At 38.1% G+C, this 16,291-nt stretch overlaps 1 protein-coding gene across 3 annotated transcripts in view; it reads right to left on the reverse strand.

Annotated features, from left to right (window-relative positions):
* Window positions 1–1,561: 1,561 nt before the first annotated feature.
* The window catches only part of LOC114153275 (phosphatidylinositol-binding clathrin assembly protein-like), a 33,202-nt gene continuing 18,472 nt past the window's right edge, over window positions 1,562–16,291 (reverse strand). The window contains exons 7-19 of one of the 3 annotated variants that reach the window (XM_028031682.1): window positions 16,161–16,267; window positions 14,758–14,799; window positions 12,025–12,110; window positions 10,384–10,486; window positions 9,786–9,919; window positions 9,579–9,676; window positions 8,593–8,706; window positions 8,480–8,510; window positions 7,614–7,755; window positions 5,507–5,530; window positions 5,161–5,217; window positions 4,935–5,054; window positions 1,562–4,000 (exon numbers count right to left, since the gene is read on the reverse strand). In XM_028031682.1, coding sequence (XP_027887483.1) covers window positions 3,986–4,000; window positions 4,935–5,054; window positions 5,161–5,217; window positions 5,507–5,530; window positions 7,614–7,755; window positions 8,480–8,510; window positions 8,593–8,706; window positions 9,579–9,676; window positions 9,786–9,919; window positions 10,384–10,486; window positions 12,025–12,110; window positions 14,758–14,799; window positions 16,161–16,267 — 1,073 coding nt within the window. In that variant the 3' untranslated portion in view covers window positions 1,562–3,985. The remainder of the gene's footprint in view (window positions 4,001–4,934; window positions 5,055–5,160; window positions 5,218–5,506; window positions 5,531–7,613; window positions 7,756–8,479; window positions 8,511–8,592; window positions 8,707–9,578; window positions 9,677–9,785; window positions 9,920–10,383; window positions 10,487–12,024; window positions 12,111–14,757; window positions 14,800–16,160; window positions 16,268–16,291) is intronic. The other 2 variants (XM_028031683.1, XM_028031684.1) reach the window with 2 other exon arrangements.

Here is a 16,291-nt window from a genome sequence, read left to right on the forward strand (position 1 = left end):
TCAGGAAGTGCTGATCCTGGAATTTTCATGCACAACCCTTTCTTTGGTTAAAAACAAAAATATCCATCATGAGTTGTGATTGGACACAAAAAAGACTTTGCGATGTCTTGAGATGAAGGGATTGACCGGTTTAAGGTGTTAGAAAGGCAAAAATAATTCAAATAGCTGCCTGTTGTAACACCGGCATACAGAATATCATCTCTGAACTTCAATGTAAAGAGTCACAGTAGCAGAAGACCACTTCTGTCAGCTCAGAACAGGAAAGCTGAAGCTACAATGAGGCACATTTTTGCCAAAAAGTGTTAAATTGATAGTTCTGAATGTTTCTAGGGTGTTCAACATTCTACTAGTACGTTGTACCTAATAAAGTGGCTGGTGTGTGGTTTTCATTAGCATTTGATTATCTATAGTTATCCCCAAGATTACCTATACCCCTTGCAGATTTTCAAGTAATTTTAATTTTGACAACATGTCTCCTCTGACTGAAAATACTAATCATTTTGAGTGGCCCAGTCAAAGTTCTGACTTGAATTTGAAACTATCTGAAGAGTAAAGTAGGGTAAAGATGCACTCCAAGATAAATTGATTAATAAAAAAACAAAACCCTGAATTGTCCAAAAGTTGGCCATCAGTCTTTTAAGAGATATGTTATTTCCTATAGCTACAAAAATGTCTTGACTGAACGAAAGCCATGTCAAACTTAGTTAATGCAATTTTCCTGATTTGCTTTGTCTTCATTGTTAAAAGCAAACTGAAAGCTTCCAGTGAAGGATTTCTGGAAACCACTGCATGTGGAAGATGACTGGGATTTTGGTATTTAATGGTAGACAGGACGACACCCAAACACTTTGAAACACCACACAACGTGAACCAGACCAAACACGTGTTACAGTACTTTGAACCACAAACCTCCCAAGATACTGCTGGCTTGACATGAAAAAGGAGCGAGCATTCAAACACACGTATTGAAAATAGCAACGCTTTAATAAAGAGCAATTTTTACAAGACTGCAATGTCTAGCTAGTTAGGTGGTAACCGGCATTGACATCCATGGCGTTTTAGAGATGCGGTTGTGGTAACTTGGTTTGAAGTTTGATGGGTTACTTGCAAGTTGCATTGATCCATGCGAGGCAACCTTCAAACAGTTACAGACCCTACATCGTAAAACAGCTGATGATGAATGTCAAGAGGTAAGTTTAAAAAAAAAGAAGTCTCAATGAGGAAGTTCATTTTCCAAACACACCGGTAAGAGTGAGTTCACACTATGGTCATGCTTTTACCGGGCACACAAGCCAATAAAAAGACGACACATAATCATGCAAAAGAGACAGTTTCGTTTGTCTTTAGAAAATAAAAGAACCAAACCAAAAAAAAAATCCTTGGAGTTCTGATATCATCCATCCTTAGTGACCTTGGATAAGAAGCTGCGCTTTGATGATGACTTTGGTGCAAAAAATGTTCCTGTTTCAAAGAGGACAGACCCCGTCCTGTCCTCTTTTTTTCAATGAAGACACTCTTGGTATTGACCAGTTGTGATAGTTTACCCCTGACCCCTCCCACCCACCCTCTTCCACCTTGAGATGGACACAAAGAGCACAAACATCGACCCAAGCCCATCCCTGGATGATGACACCTTCAAAAACACAACCATTCAAACACTGATACAGCAATAAATTGTCCAACATACAGTAAGTCATCCAATGGGGGCTTTGATCACGTTCACAGAGAGAGCACGGCTAAAAACACATGAACAGCATTACCTATATACAGTGGGGACACGGTAACAGTCAGATCCCAGGGTGGGTTGAGTTGTGGAGCTGAATAACTCATTGAATAAAGCTTTCAGCTGAAGAAGGACAAACCACTGGAACAAGAATGATGGAGAAGTGTAATAACAGCTGAACTCGTCAAATAGGTGAAACCTCACAACATATGCCTGCTTGGTGATGATTTCTAACACAAGTCTCTGCTGGTAGTAGAGTCTTAGGTGCAGGGAGCCTGGTATCGGTTGATTTTTAACCTTTAATCACAGTACACTAACGTACTTTTGGTCTTCTCTGAAGATTTGGTTAGAAATAACCCGCCGTCTGAAGAGTTCAGTTTGACTGAACTCAGCAGGCAAACAATCCACCTACAGCTGATGCGTTGTACAGACTCAGACACTGTCACAAGAACACTCAATGCTAAGTTAGTACACACTACCATCTCACTTAGAGACCCTCCATCTCTAACCGAGGAACATGACCCTGTTAATCTCTATGCGAAGGCATGTGCACACAAACACACAAAGTACATGTACATAGAACAGACAGAATCAATAGAAAACGACTTCACCCCCAATCGATTATTGCCCCTTTTCACTGTACATCCCAGCAATGATTTTAAGGTTTTTGTGCAGCAGAGCATTGTTCCTTCTTCGAAGGTTTGTGCTATAAATATATGTATATATATATCATCAGACTGTGTCTGTCTTGACCTTGGATCTGCCAGAAAATCCACATTAGCATTTAATGCCTCATTAAGGCTCCTCGTCTCGGCTGTCTGGATTGATCTGTGCGCCATCACTGCAGGCGTTAGCAGGGTTGTGATCAGAAGACATCACCCTGGGCCGCTTTCGGATGGTTGGGTGTTCACTGGACTTTTCGCAACAACCTTAAGCTGTCCTGTTTGTATACGATAAGACTTCATGAACCCAAGTCTTCTCAGTAAAGGTTGCACAAAGACGGAAGTGCTTGCTCCAAATCCAGTTTTTCTGAGGTGAACAAGGCTTAAAATGTAACTAATTTAGGAGAGAGAGAAAATTAAACAATTTCTGACTGGTTAGACTGAAAATCCCCTTCTATGTTTCACTATTAGAGCAGTACAGGTATACAAGAGAAGGTTAAAAAACAAGCAGGAAAAATAAAAAAAAATTATTCTATACAGAGAAAACATGGACAAACAAATTACAGTGTTGAAGAAAGCTTCTAAATAGACTAAAGTTGTGAAAAAAGACAGTTAATGAGGTTTCACAATATCACACAGTTGCAGAAGGGGAAACAAAGAAGGAAACATCGTGTACAGTAAGTCCCCAAGAAGCAAAGTTAGTATGAGAGGTTTGTTTACATCCAAATGCAATAGCTGGGTCTGGCTCAGTGCTTTCATCGGTTAGTTCCAGTGCAGTAACACATTGGCACCCGGCAACATAGTCATGACATCAGGTACCAAAAGATAATTTACACACACACACACACACAAAGTTCAAACTCTAAAGAGCTACGTCCATTTACAACCACACAGGCATACCCAAAGAAATCATTGTTTTACGCATTTAAGAACAAATGATCAAAGATGCTGCTCACTGAAATGCAGAAAAAAGCTAACACCCACAAGCATTCAAATCACTTGTGACTTCAAATGATGGTGACAAGCAATCAGGAACCAATCTTAACAAGATGCTAGAATCATCTACGCAGAAACACACCCTTGGCAAAAGTTCACATTGAGTAAAGTGCCAGCAAATGATCGAATCAGAGAAAGAGATGTTTGCCCTCCAAGTTTGACTCAGATGTTGGATAGGGAGAGATGTGGGTAAGTTTTCATACTGGTTATTAACAGGAGGGGTGGCTCAGAAGAAGGTAAAGAACCTCCGTATAGCTGTCAGTCTCTGCTATGTCAGCATAGGCTGTGATTGCCATTAGAAGAGGCCAAACAAAGATAAGCTGGGCTGAACCGATGAGGAGGCTCCGATGCTCCAGGGTTATACTGGGTTAAAGACAGACAAATCAGTAGCCACATGGAGAATAGAGGGTGAAGTGACAATAAATTGACATCAGCATTTCATCTTCTATTAATCCTCTGCTCCGGTCCTCCAATCCCCTCGCCCTTCTTTCTTCCTCCTGCACTGGATTTGGTTCTGTATTTGTGTTTGCCATCAGCTCTTTCTTTTCCATCTTTCTCTTGCCTCTTCTCTTTCAGCTTTGCTGCTATGGTTACAACATCATCTCTACATGAAATGCATCTGCAGAAGGCAAAGAGGAGAAATGAGAGTAATTCAGTCCAACAAAACACCTCATCATGCTTTCAGGCAACTATTGATATCGATAAACACATTCCTTGCTGCAGTGCCAGGAAAACGTGTAACATAACACACATTTCTAAACATTTAAAAATGTTACTTCACACATTGTAGCAGTTTTGCAATTTTGTCATTAGTCCCCATAAGCACTGCACCTGTTATTGCATCATTATAATGATGTATCACAGTTCTTGGTTTTTCAAGAGCTTGAATAAATCAAAATTTTTGTCATACAAGCAAGGAATACAACATCAAAATATATTCATGATCTCATTGCTTTTATTTAACATGTAAATTGATTTAATAATTGCTCATATTGTTATTTAGTGAACACCTAGTGTTTATATGCATTAAGATGGTTCCTGATAGTGAACAAAAACTAATTTAGATTGATATTTGATAGATTTATGACAGTATATTTCATGAGACTGAAATGATTTTGATACATATACATCATAATGTACCCTCAAACTGTAAAAACTGCATATTTCCTGCACCTTTGAAACCTTAACTTTGTAAAACCATGACAGAAAATGCCACACCTGCAAACAACATTGTTATTGCAACATTATACTTGAACTCAATGCCCTTTGTAAAACTAAAATATGTTTTGAAAATTGTTCTTTTTTAAATGAGAGGCAGGGTTTAAATTTTTGTGTTAGAGGAAATTTCTAGATGTGCTTTGGATGATGTTAAATTGCCTACAAACATATATTTCAGGGACTCTAAAGTAGCTAAACATATGCAGAGCATTATCTAGACAAGTCTTCTCCCTGCATTACTTTTTTCTCTGCAGTCTCAGCCTCTTTGTGTCTCAGTAGTTGGTGGATTATGTTGCATTTACATCATTGCATTGGTGTTTCTGTGTCTGTATTACCTGTGTACCCGGGATGGGTCCAAAGGGATTGGTGGGTCTCAGGACAGGCTGGTTGTACATGACAGGCTGTGGGGGTAACATGGGAATGCCCCCCATCTGATGACTCATCTGAGGAGGGAGCTGGTTAAAGCACAGGCGAGAACAAGTGGGTTGACAAGTGTTTTAGTATTTTTTTAATTTTTTTAATGAACATGTTATTTCTGCAAGGTTCACAGTTCTACTTTACCATTCCATACACAGGCACTTGGGGTGTCGTCATAGGAAAAGCCACTGGTGCTGGAGCCTGCAGGGGAAGAATTAAAACTGTTACTGTTAGTTTTATAACTACATTCATATAAAAAATAGAATATGCTTTCTGATGAAGCTCTTTAGTCAGATTAAAAGCCGCTTTTGAAAATAGGCTTTAGCAGGTATTGACATTTTTTTAATTAAAACCATGCTTCATTAGTCTGTAATACTCTCATCTTAAATGTCATGTTTTCACTAGAAGAAAATCATCATAAATATCAGGAATAAAGGAAAACAACAGTAAGATGGGGTTGATGTTGTGTTGAAGTATTGATTAAACTTACATATCCTGTATAGATCATCCCATTCTGTTGAGAGTTAGAGAGAAAAGAGAAAATGTTGAATTCTGGCCCTTATGCTCAAAGCTAAACTTGTGTCATTTCTTAAAATGTCCAGAAGTGCAGAAACCAGACCGTTGTCCATTACTCATGATAAAATCACTTCCACTTTGTATTCAAGTCTTGCCTCAGACTTTCTGAACCATTTCCTTACAAAACGAGCAGTTTGAGTAAAGAGCCTATCGAGTCCAAAAATTATGAAGATGAAACCAGATTGAATGGAAAAGACAGGGAGATAATAACTTGACGCACAAAGGGCAAAGATGGATAAGTGATGGTGTCCTTGATGGTTCAAGGCTCTGTCGAGAAGTAATTTCTGCTATTTATATCATATTAAGAAAAAGTAGTAATACTTCCTCAAGTATGCAGATGGTTGGGACTGTTCAGTGTGTATCATTAAATGAAATATTAGTAATGCAGTCAAATAAAATGTATTTTTAAGACTTAATGTGTGTCTGTAATACTTATTTTCCTGTGTCACAATCTTTAAAAAACAAAACTTAGGCAGAAATATTAGCCATGTGGAAACCTTTTTGCCCATTCAGATTAAAGTTTTATTATGGCAAATTCTACATATATTTGAAAAAAAAGAAATAGAGTGGATTATCTAAAGCATTTTGGATTGAGTAAATTTTCTAGCATCATAGTCTCAGTTTAACTCCTCCACAGCAGCTATTTTTCTGTTGGAGGATTTCAACGTCTGTGGAGGCAGGCGGAGTAAAACCTTCTTTGCAAAGTAATATTTTGGGGATAAAAACCTTTTGTGACAGATTGTTTTAAAGCATTTATGTTCTGAGGCACAAATAAAAATAAGCCACATCTCGAATCATTTAAATGTAAAAGAAAAAGTTGAGTTTTGTAACATGTCTGATTTAATTTATTAAACATCTGCTAATGTTGCACATTTTTTCTGGGTTTGGGGTAATTATAACTCTGTTTCAAAATGTAACTTTAACATCTCTTTTGTTTCTTCTTCTCTGGTAAATGTGAGTGAAAGAGTAAATCTGGGTTGGTGAAATTGATCTAAAAATCCATCTGCACCTTTTCACAGAAGTTGGTAGAGTGTGTCGCTCTACAAGTTTTATAGTGAGTGAAGATGATGTGAAAGAGACATCAATCATATAACTGTTGAAAGTTAGTTTTTATTTTTTGAAAATTGATTACTATTGCAGTTTCTACTTCTTATTGATGTTTTAGATTGTAACTTCTGTGATGAAGAATTTCAGATTGATGCTTTATTGGTCTGATTTTACTGTTTTACTGTTGCTGTATTTTGGAGCTGCCTCTTCCAATGCAGCGGTACTGATGTCTCTAAAGATAAAACCACGTTTAATTAAGTAGAAGCAATAACTAATGTTGCAGCATTAATCCGGAGTTATATTAGCTGTAGCTAATGTTTTTTATTAATTTTTGGTCCAAAGCAGTAACACTGATTAAGTAAGAGCACAGTTCTCTTTTGCAAGTGGAAATGCAAAAAACAAAACACCCAGGGGCGATTTAAAGTTCTTGATAAAGAAGTTTAACAATTTGTGGAAGCTCATTGGAAACATGCAAAGCAATCATAATGCCAAACTAGAGACTCTGGATTAGGGCTCTCTAACCTTTACAAACCAAAGACCTATTTTTGCCCTCAGTCCAATCAAAATTAGTTAGAACAGCTAACTTTAAAAAAAAAAGTTGCTTATAATTTTCAATAAATATTTACCATAGGAAATGTGTGGTCATTTAAGAGTGTTACAATTTCATATCTGTTTTTACAAATGGACAAAAAACAAACTTATGCTGCAGCTGTTGCTATAAATTCTGTTATATTGACATTTCAAGCTTTTTCAAAGCTTGGAACGTATAGACATACTAAACTAGATATGTTCATACGCCCTCCCTAATTCATGCTGGTTGATTTTGCAGAAATTTAGGGTTGGAACTGAATATTACCAACGAAACCAACACATAATTACTGCCTGACTAGTTCTGTGTTGCTGAGCATTTTTAGATAAAATCAGCAAAGTGAAATTTGAGAACAATGACCGAAAGTGAACGAAGCTCTGGTTACCATCTGAGGGACGGGCATGGGTGCAGGTGCCATGGGATGGGTCGCGTGAGTCCAGTTGGTGTTGGTGCACATCGTCTTTGACTGCCAGCCACTCCCTCCTGTGGGTTTCTTCTCCACCAGCTGGCTCCACTGGAACTCTGGCCTGATGCAGAAACACACACAGAACAGCAATTTACATGCAAAAAATTAATTTCAAAACATCACAATGTCCATGAGAAGTTAATCAATTAAAGAAGTCAAACTCAGATATCATATAGATTTATTAAGTAGAGAGTCATATGTTTCACATACTTATTTAAGTTGATTTTGATGATTATGGGTTACAGTTAATGCAAACCCATCCAGTAATAGACTTCTAATGCAGACATGTTATATTATCCATCATTGGTGTCCAAAATGCAGCAATGAGCCAAAAATGCAGAAGAGCTGAAGAGCTTTATTCAAAAAACTGGTCTTAACATTTCAGCTGAGCCACAGGCTGATCCTCTCCATGCTACACCGCACTGATGCAGTAATTCATACAAAAGAAGAAAATAAGTGCTGGTACCTATACTGTGCACTGCATGGACTCAAAAATCTGTAGGCCAAAATTGTCTTATTAAAAAAATATTTTTTTCTGTAAAATTCTAACTTTTCTGAATAACTAAATATTAGGTTTTCACTATTGCTTTTAATGATTAAGCAATGATTATCAAGCAATAATAATCAAAAATAAAAGAAATAAACTTGAAATATGATACTCTGCAAATTAATCACATTTGCATTTTTCTTTGAAAAGTTAGTTACAGAAATAAACATTTACATAATGATTCTGTAATTTATTGAAATGCACTGAAAACCTTTTGGTTACGGATTAGCTCACTCACTTTTTAGCCGGTGTGCCCCCAAACTGTAGGTCTAAGGGAAGAAACACAAATTACATCTCTGAAGTGGAGTAACTAGAGAAGAAAACATGGCAGCAATGACTGATTTCACTTACTTCCAACTAAGTTTGCTAATGAAGCGTCCAAATCATTGGGAAACATTTTACCAGAGTGCAATGGAACTCCAGGACTGTGAATCTGAGTTGGTGGGGACGGCTTTAGCAGATCTCCTGACATCCAAAAAATGAAAAAAAGGAGAGAAGAGAGCAAAACAGTACAAGACATGAGGCTAGTCAGTTAGGTTCCCTGCATATCTGGTTATTGTTTACCTTTAAGCAAATGGGAAACTAAAAAGCACATTTTTACAATGTTGCCTGTTCATTTGTGTGCAGGCCTGTAGCTCATAATAGCTACATGTAAACTATCAAAACCAAAATCAAGAAATATGTTTTGAAATAATCTGAAAATTCAAAAACAAGAGCAGAGCAGGTGAGAACACAACCAAAGGTTTGCAGAACAATAACAAATGAGACATAACAATGTCTGCCTAAAAGAAAAGTAAGGAAAACAAGGCATCTAGCTTGAATTTTGGTTAAAAATGTAAACATTGTTATATGATTCATCAAGTGAGGAGAAGGATAGAAATGTCTGGGAGCAGCAGCGTGGAGACCCAACGAACGGGCATCTAATGGAGGGATTTAGAAGTGCTTTGATGGGACCAGTCTGACTGAAATTCACCATATAAGTGAGAAATGAGCGCTTGTGACAAAAACTGTAGTTTGGAACACTAAAATTCTGGCAACATATCAAATTCTTGCTCTGAGACATGCAAACAGACATGTAACAGTGATTCATTGCACATTGCAGATCCAGAAGTCACGTCACCATCCATAAATGGCACTCAAATCTGATTTGAAGAGAGGCAAGGCTAAAAGGATTTTCAGTTGTCCAAAAGTGTGTTTTAAAATAGTTGATCCACTATGTAGAATAACAGAAAATGTTTCTTATTTTCAATATTTATAGGTCTAATGTACTTTACTCTGCCTTTAACAGCATTCTCTGCTAAATGTTTGTAAGTGTTTGGCTGTTTGTGCGGTCCTACCTCCCCAGGCATTGTTGTTGTTGGGCACAGTGTGTGTGGTCTGGATGGGGGTGAAGCTGGGCTGCAGGGTGAACAGCTCACTGGTCAGGTTTGGCACACTAAAAACAAAGAAAAGGGGAGATTTACATCTCAGGCTTTTAATGTAATTTACAATGGAGACTGGGCAGTCTGAATTATGGTAAGAGAATAAGATGAAGTTGGACTCACTGGTTATTGATGGGTACACTGGGAGAGTTTGAGAAGAGATCCGTGGCCCCGCCGCTGCTGTTGGCACTGCCCACCGAGTGGGTGCTGGGTGAAACGGTGGGCGTCTGAATGTCGATCACTTTGTGACCGTCGTCCTGCATTTAAAGCAACAGAAAATTATGCATGTTTTTTATTTGTGTCCTGCTTGTTAAAATATTAACATTTATCACTTGGGGGAAAAAAAAAATGACCTCATTGTTTCATTTGAAGAAAGAATGTGCCTTATTTACACTCTCCCTTTCTTTCTATTCACTGTGCACTTCTTTATGTCATGGGCTGGCGGCCAGACAGGCAGTTTATTTCATTGCACTGCAGAATTAATGCACAAGCCTATTCAACTCTAACAACACTGTGGAGCACAAAGAGACTTGACGTATGGATTTCTTCACAGTACACTCACATTTTAGGAGGATTTTTTCCTAAAACACCAATAAAATCTATATCTTTGTTTTTTTGCACACAATCTCTTTGTGCTGTAACTATGCATCGTTTTCACTCACTTTAGCTGCAGAAAGGTGTCATCAAAATGTGCATTTAAGGTGGACAGTCAAGGTCTCACCTTGTGCTGCTGCAGCCGGTTGTCCTCTGTCTTGTCATCCATGCGGCTGAGAGAAATACCGGCGCTGGAGAGAGACGACACTGTGCTGGACAAGGTGCTGGATCTGGTAGTGAGATACATTATTTACCCTCCTTATTTAAAAAGAAGCCATGCTTCATCTCTTCACGTTGCCTTGATCTTTCACCAAGACTCACATAAAACTAATTTTGTAACTTTCCTGCGATCTGCTAAAGACCACAAAATTTTGCAGCCAAGTGCAATTATGTTAACCATAAATGCAATTAAAGGACAGATGAATGAGTCAGCCAGTTGATGAGGCCAATAAATTTGCAATACCACTGTGAAAAGCGGCATCAGCAGTTATTTCACTGCATCAGCTGCTGATTATCTCAAATGGCTCAAAAACCATTGATGAGTGTAATAGATTGCCATCAGACATTAGTGGTATCAGCCATTATCAATCACTAATACAGACAAATTTTTCCACAGGGTGTGCAGTTCAGAGCTTTTCATCCAGTATGGATTGGGTTCAGTAAGATTAGGTGGAAGAGCTGCTGAGGCTTGTGGCTCAACACTTTGTGTTTTGCAGAGAGAATTAAGTCTGATGATACATGTTTGAGATGTAAATAATTAACATATTTCCTGCTGGCTAAATGAACAACAGCAGTGATGATGTCTCGTTGGTCCAGATCAATACCAATTTAATGGATTGCGTTAGACTTTATTTAAAATGCATTTTTCCCAAACATGACTAAATCATACATTGAAATAGTGGAGCACAAACATAATAAAATGTAATGAGATGAAAATATTTCAAAATACATAAATATTACAACATAATAATCACTAGATCTGTACAGAAAAGAAATTAAATGAAGAGCTAATATTTTCATTTCCCTACATTAATTCACTCATAAAATATAAAACAATAACTGTAGATCTGGTTAATTGAAAAATTAGTAATATATTCATACTTTGCTTTCTTCTCCTGAATTGAAAACTGATTTGTGGATGCTTTAAAGTTTAATTTAAGCTAACTGTGTTCAATTTCTGTCGGTTCTTATTAGATTGTTTTGTGCTCAAAACAGTTAAGATAAAAAATATTCAGCTTCTTGACAGATTTTAAGAAGTATTTTAGTCAGACCAATATATTCTTATGACTGGCAGTAATATTAGCATTTTGTAGTCTATGAATAGAATCTGATTAGATATTTGTAGTGGGAGCTAAATATTATGGCAATGGTAAGGAGGTCTTCTAACTGCAAAGATATTGAGTTTGTCACCAAAGATAACCTGTTGAAATGCCACAGCACATAAAACAAATTAATTAATGTTCGATTGTTTTTTTTTTTGTGAGTCTTAAATTGATACTAGTTTGATGTTGTTGTGTCTTTGTCTAATTTCATCACAAAATCACAATCATTTTAAATCTAAATCTGCCAGCGATTGAAACAAGTACAGTCACTGTACTTGTTTGAAATCCTGTTGATTGCAGCATTTCTAGTTGCAGATCAACAGTACAAGGAAATAGTGATGGTAGTAGGTTTAGCAGAGCAGTAGTAGCATCAAAGATAGATTTAAAGTAAGACAAAGTGGCTGGTGTAGGAGACCTGACTTGTTTTATTCCCCATTTGATCATACCTGCTGGCAGTAGACAGGTCTTTGAGCTTCCTGCCCTCCAGGGAAGCAAGATGCTGCTCCAAAGCCTCCAGGAGGGAGCTGGGAGCCTGAGAAGGACGAGGGAGGGAGGGATATATGCAGTTAAGGAGAAAACATTAGAATCACAGCCAGGAAGACAAAGTTGGGTAAAAAGCTCTCTTTCACCACCCCGTCTCCTCAATTGTATCTCTCATACACATAAAAAGCAGCAGCGAAATTAAACACTGACCTCAGAGTCATGTACTATTCTACGACAGCATGTTTGTTCTGCTTTTGCATTTGGTTTCATCAGGTTTGGTTGACCGGCATGCACACATTAGCTGCTGGATCATGCAAGCAAGTCTGCAGCAGGACTGACAAAATCGGGACAGAGCTGAACGGCTTCAGAGAAGAAACTCAACGAACTCGTCTCTGAACCATCTAATGAGCCCATGCAGAGGCCAGCAGTCCACACACGCCCTCGAAAGCACACACACACTTACACCCGTGCGGAAAATCACCACCCAAAAGAGTTAACTCATGGACTCCACTTCTAGGGTCAAAGCCCTGTCAATGCATGATTCATTTGTTTTGGAGACTTAAGTCAATTAGTCAAATAATCAGAAGAAAGCTAATTTCTGGAAACCAAGAAAGTTAACTCCATCAAATGTAAAGATCTGATGAAAAACCAGGTATGCACATTGAGCAGCTGGCCAGCAGTCTTAACTGGAAAGCAAATAAAATGATGAATGAGTTTATTTGGACCACATGTGATACCATAGTTCTCACGCAGAGCTTTACATTTCAGCATCACAGAAACACAGCGCAGACACAACAGGCAAAGAAAAGTCTTCTCATATACTTATTTCAAAGGGGGAAAGAGAGTAAAATGCCATTTCTGCATATCCTTTGTCAGAGAAATCTAGAATATGCTAAAAGTTCAAAAACAAAACAGACATAACTACAGCTCAGTAAAAGGCACGGTCCACTATGTTGTTGAATAAGGGCATATAAGGTCTTCATAAGCACTGCAATTTTTTTTTAAATAAACCCTTTTCAGTTTTTTTTTTACTTGATTTTGTCAAAATGTAAACAACCAAATATGTGTCGACTGAAAACAAGAAGCTGCGTTGAAGTCCTTCAGGATGTTATGCAGTACTTATGATGGCATTATGTACACCTATCCAAGTCATATTTGCAGAAACCTAATTAATTAAAAACCATTCGCTGCTCTCCCCACAGCTAAGGAAAAGGGACAGAAATATTTTTGTGAGCAAAATGTTCTGAGCTGTGCTCTTATTGGGACAAAGCTCATGTTTACAGTTCAGTTACCCTGTTTGCATAATAAGCCTTTAATAAATAGAGAGGCCTTGAATTTTACATTGAAAAGAATAATGAAAAAAAATTGACAAACTCTACAATGCCTTGCAAAGCATTCCTGCTGCTTGAACTTTTCATGTTTTGGGTTGTTGAAACCACAAACTCCAAGCTCTTTTCTTTGGTATTTTATGTGACAGACAAACTCAGGATTCATGGTTTGCAATGGGTTTTCTACAAATAAAAATCTGGAAAATGTAACTTTTCAAAGAGTATGTCTATGAGCATCAAATTTAAAGTCTTTCTACACATTCTTGTCTGAATGTTAATCTGTTGACTGGACCAAAAATGAACAGAATTAATTACACTGTAGCTCTGTCTCTATGTTTTGCTATCTTGCTCTAATCTCAAGTCTTTTCGAACCTCAAACAGGATTTTTCTGTATAGAACTCCATCAATTTTACCAGAAACCCTGAACAACTTCCATGTTCCTGCTGAAGAAATGCATGTTTTATGTTTTATGGTTAAGCTTGTTTGTTCAGGTCGATGTGCACACATTCCCTCCACATGGGTTGTGGAAACCTGCACAGCTTCTTTCATTGCTGTAAGATGCTTAGAGCTCGGAATATTGACTTTAAAAGAAACTATCTGCATTCAACTTCTTCACAACCTTCTGTCTGACCTGATTCTGATTCTTACCCAAAGTTATCTAACAAACCTCTGAGGCTTTCGCAAAATATCCGATTTTCTTAGTTAAAACTGCAGCTGCACTAGATGTCTTTTTTTGTATCAGTGGAAGAGGGGCTACATAGAAAAGTATGGCACAGTTTTCAGATGTTTCCTTTTCCTGTCACTTCACAATTATGTGCTTTGTGTTGGTCTGTCACATAGAATCAAGATAAAATGGACGAAAGTTTGTTGTTATAACGTGACAAGATGTAAAAAAGTTAAAGTATTAATGCTTCTGCAAGGCATTGTATGATCCTGTCATAACCATCTAAGCTAAATCTTCACATAACGCTAAAAAATGTCAGTACACCGCTGCTCAAATTCTTAAATTCTTTTACAAAAATCTTACCTCTGAGAAAAATTTGTTCTGAAATGATTCAGATAAGAAAAAAAACATGAAATCCCTCCAGTAACAATTGCAGAAATAAAATATTGCTTCAAAGCTACTGCAGGTTTATGTTTATTGTCTCCTCTCTATTCTAGACTCAAACTGAAAGAGAGGCAAAGCAAAGGATTCAAAGAGAGTGAAGAAGAGAGGAAGAAGACGGGGCAGCTGCAGTGTGGGGAGGTCTGTAGGGTGAGTAGGGAACGGGAGCTTAAAGAATGAAGCATTATGAGACTCACTGGACGGATTTATAAACTAGTTGACTGGCTGGTTGATTGACTGATTGAGATGAGATGTAGACTGACCTGTGTGAGATCGGGGCTGTCGCCCTGATCTATCCCAACTCGCTGTGTCACAAAAAAGGGAAGGGGGAGGGGAGGGAGGAGGGAGGCAAAATGAAAATAAACCAAATGTCGTACTGAAACAAGAAATAAACCAAAAACAAAACCCAACAGACCATAGAGTTGGAAAAAGAAAAGGGAAGAGGCACGTGAAGGAGGAAGAGGAGGAGGAGGAGGAGGGAGAAAGAAGAATCAAACTCAAGCATTCATTACTTCATGCAGTGGCTGGAAAAGAAAACAAACAAAAGACAACAGAGGAGGAGGGGAGGAGGGCACGTGCACACACATACAAACACCTATATATACATAAACTGTACATATACAGAGTACATGAGCACACACACACACTGAAATCTGGAGACTGGTTGGAAATGAATGCGGAGCACATCGACTGACTGAACAGGCGGGGCGGAGAGAGAGGGAGGACAACAGGTCAAAACATCCAAAAAGGAAGACACTCAACTAATGTTGACTTTGAACAGAAGGAAAGGGGGAGGGACACGGATGACACACAAAACAGACAAACACATTTTGTTAGACAGATAAAATGAATGGGTCCTTAAAGTCAACGTTAGTTTGCTTTTTTATATATATTCTTTTTTTCTTTCTCTCTTTTTTTCTTTGGATCAAGCGGCTGCACCCCAAACCTTCTTCCAAATGGGAACGAAATCAAGCAGTGAGGAAGCCTTTGAAGATGACGCATGGCGAAGTGCTACGCAGTCTGCAGAGGATAAAACTATTTATATTCACTGTGAAGTCTGGCACAAGCTGCTCACTGGATCACAGCCATCAAATACAAAAGATATTTCTTTTTTTTGTTTTTACTAGGAGGAGGAATAAGGGACAGAGATAGTGATAGAAAAGAGCTTGCTTGGGCATGCAGTGCAGGCATGTGAGCAGGCAGCACACAAGGGGTCCCTCAGTTGGAAAGCTGTACATGAGTGGCCCTCTGAGAGACTAAGACTCAACCATTAATGTCTGTCTTGGTGACACCCAATCCCCAGTTCAGGGCAAGGGAGACTGTGAGAAACAGAAGAATATCTAGATGCAGAAAGAGATTTGAGAATTGAGTAAGAGAGAAGCCCCTAAGATGCTGAACTGCGGTCCGTTTGGGTAAATATTGACCGCAGATCAGACTCTTGGGGGTGACAGAAGTCTGGAGCAAATCTCAACAGTTTTATGCTGTGTTTTGTGGACAATTTGATTTATTTATTTTTTGTCATGGGAGAATATGTAAAAAAGCAAAACAAAAAAAACACATTTGGTGGATTTATATAAATCCAGATGAAAGGGGCTGCTGAGGTTTGCTCCAAACCGATGTTCCCATCGTCTCCAGGTTAGCACAGAGCAGGATAAACAAACGATACCTCAGCCACTTTGAGAAACTCGGACAGTTTTGTCATCCTGTTCAGGAAGTTTTTGTAGATCTCCAATGCTTCTTTGCACTGATTCTTCTTCATGTCAAAGTATTTCTCTGTCAGACAGACAAAAGAAAATA

The sequence above is a fragment of the Xiphophorus couchianus genome, chromosome 11, assembly GCF_001444195.1.
Source record: "Xiphophorus couchianus chromosome 11, X_couchianus-1.0, whole genome shotgun sequence".
Taxonomy (NCBI): Eukaryota; Metazoa; Chordata; class Actinopteri; order Cyprinodontiformes; family Poeciliidae; genus Xiphophorus; species Xiphophorus couchianus.